At 37.5% G+C, this 10,401-nt stretch overlaps 1 protein-coding gene across 2 annotated transcripts; it reads right to left on the reverse strand.

Moving 5' to 3' along the window:
• Positions 1-1,829: 1,829 nt before the first annotated feature.
• Positions 1,830-9,928, reverse strand: LOC116250642 (mediator of RNA polymerase II transcription subunit 27). 2 transcript variants are annotated; one of them, XM_031624431.2, is made up of 7 exons: positions 9,530-9,926; positions 8,255-8,420; positions 3,227-3,701; positions 2,842-2,901; positions 2,504-2,572; positions 2,247-2,290; positions 1,830-2,165 (listed from the first exon to the last, which is right to left on the reverse strand). In XM_031624431.2, the coding sequence occupies exons 1-7, from the start codon at positions 9,771-9,773 to the stop codon at positions 1,979-1,981; spliced, it is 1,245 nt and encodes a 414-aa protein (XP_031480291.1). In that variant the 5' UTR covers positions 9,774-9,926; the 3' UTR covers positions 1,830-1,978. The 2 variants fall into 2 exon arrangements, with proteins under 2 accessions (XP_031480291.1, XP_031480292.1); XM_031624432.2 differs by lacking the exon at positions 2,842-2,901 and having other exon boundaries at positions 9,530-9,928.
• Positions 9,929-10,401: the final 473 nt, after the last annotated feature.

A 10,401-nucleotide genomic window follows, 5' to 3' on the forward strand; every position in this document is an offset into this window, starting at 1 on the left:
TGATGACGTAGACCATCTGCTCGTCTATCCCTGAAGGAGAGGACGCGATTCTAGGGCTTCATCGAGGAGAAGTAAGCCCTAGGATGTGCCCCTGTTTCTTTTGTGAAGGGCGGCCATAAGCAAGTCAGAGAGAGAAAGGGAGAGGTTGAAGCCTCTATTGCGGAGTGAGTGGGGAAAGAAAAGAGTGAGAAAGTGGAAAATGAAAGAGAGAGAGGGAGAACACTCTTTCTCTCAAGCGAGGGTTTGAGTCTTTCGCTTGAGCATAAAAGATTGGGTTCTTGAGACCCTCTCTCGTTTGAGGGAGAGCGTTTCACTGTTTCAGTCCTCTGATTTAGAGAGAGAGAGAGAGAAAAAAGGAGAGAAGAGGTACTGTTGCAGCTTTGCGAGTCGAGAAATGAAGATGAACGAATGAGGAAAACAATAAATACTTACTTAACGAGTCGAGTTGGGTTAAGCGAGCTTCGTTAAACGAACTCGTACTCGACTCGATAAAATAAATGAGTTGAAGGAACAACTCGAGCTCGGCTCGTTGAGTATAAAAACTGGCTCGAATTCAAATTCGAGCCGAGCTTTAACGAGCCGAGTTCGAGTTACTCAGCTCGTTGTTCAGCCCTAGGCCGGGTGCAACGGGCAAAAGCCCGATACTGTGATTCCTAGACTCGGACCACGCCCGTATCGGGTCGAGTATGGGGTACCCGCCAGCAACCCAAGCCTAGTTATATTATTATGACTTGTAAATGTGTAGGTTGTATTTGAATGACACCCACAAAAAATGTTGTCGGTGATAACAAGAAAAACTTACACAACCGAGTTTTTAATCAGTTTTTCACGTGTTTGGATGACCAACAAAAACAATGTTTTACGTGAAAAACCTAAGGAGAAGCTATTGAGGCGCTCTTGCAAATGTTGTCAAAACTTTGTTTCTAAAAACATCCCAGATTCAACCTCACATGCCGTTTTAGAGACAAAACAATATCTTGCTTCCAAAACAGAATTTAAGGGTGTCACCAAATACACCTCAAATCATTAATGGTCAGCAATTTTCTTAAATTGGATGCATAATACCAACTCAATCACATAATCACATACCTAAAATAAGAAATATACAAAGTATCACAACCAATGTCACACGGGTACTCCTCTTACAAAGGAGTACCCGTATGATATGGGGACGATACGGATACGGTTCCTTTCGATCAACATAATACCGAGTACGGTCAACATACCCAAAATCATTTTTGTTCATTTTCGAACTGAGTCAACTTTGACCAAGTTCAAGGTTGTTCAGTTTTTGAGTTGAAAATTAAAAATCCCCATTTCTTTCTTGTACATAATAGTTCCTCACAACTTTTGATTTAAAATCTTCCATATTTTGAAAATTCATTCCTTCTCTATTTCTCTATAACTTAGCTCTTCGATAATAATGTGAGCCATAACCATAACGATGTCAATATATCTTAAAAGCGTGACCTGTTGCTCCTTCTAATCTTGATGATGCAACGAAAAATCAAGAAGGCTGATATATTTATATGTTAATTACTTCCATACTGTGTTTTGTGAATTTGATATATATATATATATATATATATATATATATATATATATATATATATATATATATATATACCCCACACTCAAATTTTTTAAAAATGTTGCGTACCCGTACCTATGTGACATATGACACAACATAAAAATGAACTAAAGGAAGCTTTGCAACCATATATATATATATATATATATATATATATATATATATATATATATATACCCCACACTCAAATTTTTTAAAAATGTTTCGTACCCGTACCTATGTGACATGACACAACATAAAAATGAACTAAAGGAAGCTTTGCAACCAAATATCAGAGATCACGTTAGGGTCTGTAACTTCTATACATCCAATATTGCGTTTCATCTAGCATGATCAGTCAACTAAGGTACAGGTCGGTGCTTAGCGGAGGACTTCGATCAGGCAGACCTAGATGTCATCTGGAGAACAGCCAAAGTGATATGCCTTCGGAGGATCTGAATGCAGGTCTTTCAGTGTTGAAGGCATCTGGGAATATGCACCAGTTCTAGTCACATGTGACTGCCGATAAGTGTGACAGACCGGTGGCAGATGCAAGGAAGATTGCCTATCCAAAGCTAGCAGACGCCCACATTTACTATAGCAAGAGAAATTCCCGTGAGGAATAATGCTACACAACTGAACAAGAAAAATGATGCAAGAAAGAATGAAACTTCACCTGCAAACCTTGCTAAACAGTGTGTGGTAGCTGCAAATCCAACGCTGCAAAACAGGAAACACATCTACATATTTAGAGAGGGAAAAAGTAAATGCTTCAAAAAAGGAAAAATGTATATATGATATAGAGAGAGATAGGGGGTCCTTTTTTTTTGGGTGGGGGGGGGGGGGGGGGGGTGGAGGTGTTGGTGGTTGTGGTGTGGTGTGGGTGGGGTGGTGTTGGATGGGAAAGAGGGAGAGAGAGAGAGAGAAAGAAACCAGAAGTAGTTGAAGTGATCCATGGCCTTCAGCACCAAGAAAATATTGAAGTGCCCTGTCTGCATATTCCTGTATGAGCAATTATATAAGGATGAACAAATGGGATAAAATATTTTCATTAACATTAACTGTGGCCAAGTTTTAAAGGAAATAAGAAGCCAAAAAGTGGCCATAAATCAGTTTAGCTTATTCTCAATCTAAAGAAAAAGAGAGCAACACACATGCAATTGATCTAAGAGCCCACTTCGATAAAGCTGTGGACAATCAAATATTCTAACTGATTCCAATAACGTAATATGTATCTGCAATAAAGGGAAAAAGGGAAATCCTTTGGTTACCGTGATATTTCGAAATACATGATAGACTGATGAACCACGTGCATGGATATAGCTACCACCCTGCAAAAATGATTTTAACTGGTAATAAATGAAGATGACTAGCCTACAAAAACAATAAAAAATCACCAACCAACTGAAGCAGAAAAATGCTATTACAGCAACTCCTAGATTAGACAATAGAACATCAAAAAGTTTCAAACACCAACTCATGAAGGTCTAAATATAGGTGTTTCAAAGGCATTCTATAATTCAAGTAGCTCACGTTTTACATTCCCCGATTAGTAGAGATTGGCTGATAATGGTGATGCCACCATAGACATGGGGGTTTAAATGGTTCGGCAAATGCCAAGAAAATGTATCTGTCATGACTGCTTTTAGAAGTTACCTCATCTGGGGAGAAGAAGGCAACTGCATCAGGGTTGATGGAGCCAGCTGGATTTAGTGACACTACAGCTCTGAAGACAGACGGAACCAACAATTCTATGACTGCAATTTGATCCAAAGCTGGTGCACCTTGCACTTCTGCCCGTATTTTACTTGAGGTATGGACATTGTTTTCTTTTGAGGTCTCCCCAGGGGGTTCATTTGCTGATGGAGATAATGAAGAGGCTCTTTTTAACCAATCCAAACGTTGGTAAGTAGAGATTTTTGCGAAGGATGATTCTGCTTCTATGTCATTTAGAATGTCAGATAAACTTCTTTCAGAATAAGGCTCATCTTTATGAACCACCACTGATGATACTGAGGTGGCAAGTTTCTTTGAAGCACCAAACTCCCCAGAGTGCTTCTGATTGTGCATCTCATCTTCAAGGTGTGGAAAGAAGCGCTTCTTCTGATCTGCAAACGCTTTGAGAGCTAACCTAAAGTACCCCAAAAGGTGTTAACTTACAAGAATTATTACAGCTCATATATTCCTCCAAGGAATGATACCTACATGTACATTCTGTCAAATTGAAATTTAAAATTGTCAAAACTTTCAAGGGGAGGTGATACCTCATCTCACATGTTCCGAAAAACAAGAAGTGTCTTCCAAATCAAGATCAGATTCTCAAAGCTAGCAACCGAAAGCTACATAATCAAACACCATGATCCATGATTGATGGTACCATCCTAACAGAAACAAAAGACATGGTACAAGAAACAAAAAAGTTGCAACCGTTCATCTAATTAAATTATTCCCAGTTCATTTACAACGTAGCATGAGAATTCATAAAAAAAATTGGAATTACTGGCAAAGGCTCATAGGAACAGCAATTAGACAGTCACACAATCAGCATGGGAAAGTAAGAAGGATTTTACTCCTATAAATTCAATCAGTAGGAACTCTGTATTGTATGATTCCACCAGATTGCCTTCTAAACCTGTAAAGATCTGTTAGATAATGCTGAAAGTCTAAAATAGGTTGAGAACCTAGTTTTAGCATCAAAACCAATTAAAAACTTGTTTTGACATGAAAACCAGGTTATTGACCTTGTTCTGCTGTCATCAAAACATTACTCTTGCAAGAATCAGGCATATAGAAGATGAACCACAGATTGCATATGCTAAAAAGAAAGTTGAAGGAGAGGAAGAAGTGCTAGAACGGTTGGGGCAGAGAGAGATAACTGCCGCAACTCTTGCCCTGTGAACACCTCTAAGTTCAAGCAGAATTCAGAAGGAACTCATTTCACACAGTGTGTTTATATTTCCCAACACCTTGTTCCAACAACAATTTTCATCTGATACACACACACACACACACACAAAATTTGCCCGATGCTGGATGTTGGCAGAGCACTTAGGTCGGGGACAAAAGCCAGATCCCACAACATAGATTACCTATGTGTTTCTTGTGCAAATTAACTTATAGATATGATTTTACGAGTGATTGAGAGGAAACATATACTTTAAGTCAGTCCGTTTTTTATGCTATTTTATTCAAAAGGAAAGTCACAGAGAACACTAAAAAGAATTGGTAGTAGAAAAGTCAATATTTCAATATTTTTCATGAAAATAACTTGAACTAAAACAAGCTTTATAGTAAATTAGTAATCATAAGCAGGTTAACATGTTGACATCTTTGTTCAAATATTTTTTAACAAGAATTTACGTGGTATGGTTTTTGTCCCTGACTTAAATAGTCCTACACAGCTTCAACACACACACATAACCCGCATACATCCACACATCTATTTATCACTCCTTAAACAGTTTGCTTCTGTTGCTACCTACTCCTTTCCTGCTTCCCAAAATCCTCCAAAAAATGTGAATCACTGCTTCCCCTATATGTCTCCCATACTAACTCCTTCCAAAAATTACCCAACAACGATCACAGGGATATCAGATAAAGAAAAATGAAGATGGTATGACCAGGATGTCAGACAAGAGTTGGGCCAAAGACATGCACAAGAAAGAGTTAAAGTGCTCATACTCAATGAACATGGACGAAGTACAGCAATAAAAATTAAAAAGTAGTTACTTGATTAAGAGCAAAGCTCAGAAAAGACTGCAACAAAAGGGATTGATGTTCCACAAATAGACAGATTTGGGGAACAGCACCCATCCGTTGGGCTGCTCCAGCAGCTAGCAACAGCTAGAAAAAAAAAGGCATTTTGCTATGGTTTGAAGAAATAAAAGAAAATGCAAAAGAAACAAATATAACAAGAAAGAGACAAGAATGAAAAACACACAAATGAATATATATAAACAGGTACACACATACACACTAACAGATTATATGGAATTGTGTCTATATATGAGTACAATTTTATAGAGCCTCTAACTAAAATTGTGGTTTCATAAAAAGAGCAGGCTGAAACAAATGTTTTGAAAAGAAATCCCCTGATTGATAGTCTGCTGTTTTAAGAGTTCAATACAAGAAATACTCATCACATAGTCGTTGGAGAAAGTTTAACAGTGTATCACTCTATGTTGTCAAGGCCTCGCCTAGGCGTGGACTAAGTGTGAGTCTACACCCGTCAGCTAAGTCCACCACTTAGGTAATGGAATATGTGCTGGCACCTAGGCTTGCCTAGGCTCCAACACGTCTAGTGCATGGGAAAGTGAAAGGCCACCTTCCCTTTCAATTAAAGTTTCTTAATTGAGTGTACACTGTTATGTACTTTGTTTTATATTGATTACGTATTTTTATACATTGTTATGTTGATTATGATGTTATATGTATATATTGTTAGTCACTTGGTCTGTTATATAGTATTGTGATACCTCATACTTGTTATATGTATACATTAGTATGGTTATGTTACATACTTATATCATATAGTTATATGTATTATTGATTTGTTATACCTGTTATAAACTTATATGTATATATTATTATGTACTGTTAATCTGTTTTGTTAACCTGCTATTATACCTGTTACATGTATTGTAATACCTGTTATATGCATTGTTAAATGTTAATTAATACTGTTATACTAGCTGTTGTTATACATGATATGTACTGTTAGTGTGTTTTGTTATACATAATACCTGCTGTTATATGTATTGTAATACAATTTGTTATTCCTGTTATAACTTATATGTATTGTAATACATGTCATATGTATATACTGTTACGTACAGTCCGTTATACCTGTTATACAGTATTGCATCAACCTATTATATGCAACACTATTAGCCTATTATACAATATGTAGTGTGGTGAATTGTGATACCTGTTATATGTACATGTTAGTATGGTTATGTACTTGTATATGCATGTTACTGTAGTATACTTATATGTATATTGTATACTATTATGTATAGTCTTTTCTATATATTATGTCTTTCTTTAAGTAAAGATGGATTAAAGCGTTCTTGCGGATTTACATTCCTTCTAAAGATTAGATTTAATTTTTTTTTTTTTGGGTTCTTGTTTTAGATTACATTTAATGAGTAATGTTAAACTTCTTCTATTGATTTTGCATAATGAAGTCAACAATTAATTTTTTGATTGCTTACGTTGATTATGCTTGTTATATTACTACTTTCCACGTTTCAAATATTAGTAATAGTTAATCAAAGATTCAAAATAACTTGACATATTAACATAACTAAAAAATTAAATCACCTTTCTTGCCTAGGCCCGCAATGTTTATAAGGTTGAACCTGAGATTGACTTTATTTTTAAATTAGAGGCACACTATGGAGAACTTCATGTCACTTCTCTTTGCGTTGGAACCTCTAGGTTTGATGTGTCCCAGCTTAATTACAATCATGGCAAAGAGATTTTTGTAAGTATCTCCTTAGTTATTATATATAACAAAGATGAGATATCTATAAGGTTGAATGTGATTTCCAAGCTTTTGAGCTCTTAATGCTTTCCATTTCATCTTTGGAATATATTGATCTATCTTTTTCTTGTAACAAATTTGGCTAGAGGTTCATTCATAGCATTGTCAAAAAAACGCCTTTTATTTGAAAAAAAAAACGAGAAAAACGTTAAAAACAAGTCAGCTGAAAAAGGGGGAAAAAACAATGATTAATAGAGGGAATACTAGCTTTGTAAAAGGAGCAACGCTTTATCTCCATCAAAATTGGATCTAATTCTAATAATGAACTTATAAAATTTCCCCTATTGATTTATTAGTGTAGAACAACTTCATGAGCACCATGTTATTAAGAATCAGAAGACAAAGATCGTGTCATGGTTGACATCTCCTAAGTGTACCAAAAGACTTTGTCTCACGGTCGTGAATTTTGAGATCTTTATTTGGAAATTGGAAGTATTTATATGCAATGTCCATCATAGTATTCTTCTCCTTGAAGCATACCCACATTTCCTTTGAAAGTCATTTTCAGTTATGAGGATCATCAGTAGAGCACTCATCATATCCACACCCTTTAGTAGCCAAGACGTGAACCTGTGGTGTCCAGTATTCTAACCTTTCCGTTTTCCCCCCATGTACTCGACAAGAGCCTTTTCTTTCATTTCCTACTAATTTTTAAGCTTGTCCTTCTATAAACTTTGGAGAACAAGTAAGGCTCATCTCTAGAGACATCAGTAAATCTTTAGTCCCTTACCACCTATATGATGCTCTATGGTGGAGACCCATGTCACGTAGTTGTTCAATGATAAGACTCATAAATGGAAGAGAGACGAAATATTGACCTCCACGAAGGTGACAAGGCAATTCTAAAGGAAGTCATAAGTAATTTAATTTTCCATAGGCTCTTTTTCACATGCATGACAATTGCAAGGTAGCTTCAAGATGGACCCTGGAGCTTTATGATACCATGGAAGGAAACAGGCATACAAGAGTTATATATCAAGAAATCTATAAATGAATAAGATTCTGGATATCAAATTATTCAAGAAATAGCCGTTTTATTGATGAAAAACAAATAGTGCTTCCAACTAATAAATTGTCAATAATTGAGCAACTATAAGAACAACTTATAATAGATGAAACACTACAAATGAAAGCTTCACCTGGATCTATCAACCGCTGAAGCAGCAGCCTGACCAGCCAGTTGCCGCTTCCAAGCATATGCAACCACAGAACCATCACGACAAACAAGTGGCATGTGCAAACCCCAAGGACTTCCTCGTGTTCGGTTGGACCCAGTTAACACTCCAGATGCTTCTAGCTTTTTCCCTACCACCCAAAATATCAAAGCATTAAATTCACTTGGCTTAAACTGCAAGTCATGAAAAAGCAATATAAATGAACCACCAAGGAGCCAACCGAAGATGTTCTAATGACTTCAACTTTCGGGGTGCTCGTTAGTGCATTCTTCAGTTTTAAACTGTTCAATGAAGGGTACAGAAAAGGTTGATTAAGATCTAAAGTGCCTTCTCGTTGTTTGTTGCGAGTGAACATTCATAGCTAATGGGAGAAAGCACATCCATAATTCCATGGATTTGCTTCCGCCAAGATAAAACACGCACTGACTGCTGCCAGCGGAAACTCCGGCAGAACGTAGTCTTTTGGAGTAAAAAGGCCAAGAGTCGGCGGTCGTAGTGTACAGGGCAAGACAGGGCCAAACTGGAGAAAAAAGGAAGAAGCATTGTCGTGCTTTATTAAACCCGTTGCAGCAGAAAACTCTATGGCTACCATTGCCAAGGTTGAAATGGAAGCTCTCCGGTGAAATTTTCCTGCAGGCTGATTTTTTTCTTCCCATCGCAAATGTAGTTCGTTATCCTCATAATGGGTTTCAGAGTGCATAATTCCCTAGGAAAACGGGAGAAGTTGAGATGCTTATTCTTAGGATCGCATGACGCCACTATGTGTTGCAGTTAACTGGATAGCCCGTTAGAGAAAACTTATATGCTATGTCTTTCTCTTGTCATTTCAGATCACCGGGACGAATGAGAAGTGGAACTATTGAACTTTCAAACTTATCCTACTTTCCCCTTCAAAGAATTCCACAATTTCTTATGCAAACCCAAGATTTTTCCTTTTGTGGCAAAAAAGATACATGATAGAGAAAAGAAGCCATGAGGAAACTTTCGATGACAAAATTGGGAGGGAGTCCAATCGAATCACTTTTATCATTCTCTTCCACTAAAATACCAAAAAATGATGGTTTCACTTCAAGAGTAGGAACAGCAATTCCTCGTAAGTCAACAGACGAGATGGAAGATTCAAACTTTCATGCTGTGTTTTACCAATCCCACGAACCAAACACTATAAAAATCATATAAAAGCGGGCATCTAAACCTTCGACCAAACGAGGAAGAGAGAGAGCAAGAGAGATGTGAGACCGATTAATCGGAGCTTCTGGAGGTTTTCCTGCATAGCCGACTCCTCGCCTTGGATAAGGTGGATGGGTCGGGCGGAGGGAGGGGCAGAGGCAGCCACGAAGAGCGCCTCCAGAAAGCGGTCGGCCCCCACCCTGATATCGGCGATGATCCGCGCTGCCTCCGTCAGCTGCTCCATAGCTAGCGCCACCTGCTTGGGCGGTGCCTCCGCCTTCGTGGCTCCGGGGTCTGGCCTCTCCAACGCCATTCCTTCCGGCCGCCCAGAGAGAGAGAGAGAGAGAGAGAGAGAGAGAGAGAGAGAGAGAGAGAGAGAAATTTTGGTGCTTAGTTACACCAGTATCTCATAAAGAAAACTTGCAAAAGCCTCCGTTCGCAGACATCCGGGAAATTGAAATGTGCTCTGTTCTATTTGGCCTGACGGCCTCTTTTACACAAAAAGAGCCCTTTATTTACAAGTTTGGCTAATAAGATTTAGAGTTAAAAGTAATTTATCTTAAGGGAAATTAATTTTGTTACGTGGAAGAAATAATAATGAGTAATTCAACGAAACTACATCGTCATTACTTAAGACATTTTCTACAGCTAATTAAATAATGATTAAAATGAAACTCACTTAAGCCAAAATGTAGCTTCCCCAGTTTAACATTTGAGATATTCCGCTAACTCAAAACTTCGTTCAAACAGAAATTATTTGTTAGCTTGCAGAAAATCTAAACTTACACCAAAATTCTAAATTACCAATCATAAAACATTTACAATGTTGTATGCTCGCATGTATGTGAGTGAGTGAGAGAGAGAGAGAGTCCAAGCATAGCCTCAGGGGGTAAATGTAAAGTTTAGAATCAGTTAAGTTGATTTAGAATGTAAGTAAGCTA

The sequence above is a fragment of the Nymphaea colorata genome, chromosome 3 (genome assembly GCF_008831285.2).
Source record: "Nymphaea colorata isolate Beijing-Zhang1983 chromosome 3, ASM883128v2, whole genome shotgun sequence".
Taxonomy (NCBI): domain Eukaryota; kingdom Viridiplantae; phylum Streptophyta; class Magnoliopsida; order Nymphaeales; family Nymphaeaceae; genus Nymphaea; species Nymphaea colorata.

Bases quoted from the DNA above. Each gene is read 5' to 3' on its own strand.
- LOC116250642 (XM_031624431.2), bottom strand. From the start codon at position 9,773: ATGGCGTTGGAGAGGCCAGACCCCGGAGCCACGAAGGCGGAGGCACCG. The intron at 2,902-3,226 runs GTAACTTCTAAA...TCATTTTTGCAG, and splicing joins CCTTCTTCTCCCCAGATGAG to GGTGGTAGCTATATCCATGC. The intron at 2,166-2,246 runs GTGAAGTTTCAT...CTCTTGCTATAG, and splicing joins CTGTTTAGCAAGGTTTGCAG to TAAATGTGGGCGTCTGCTAG.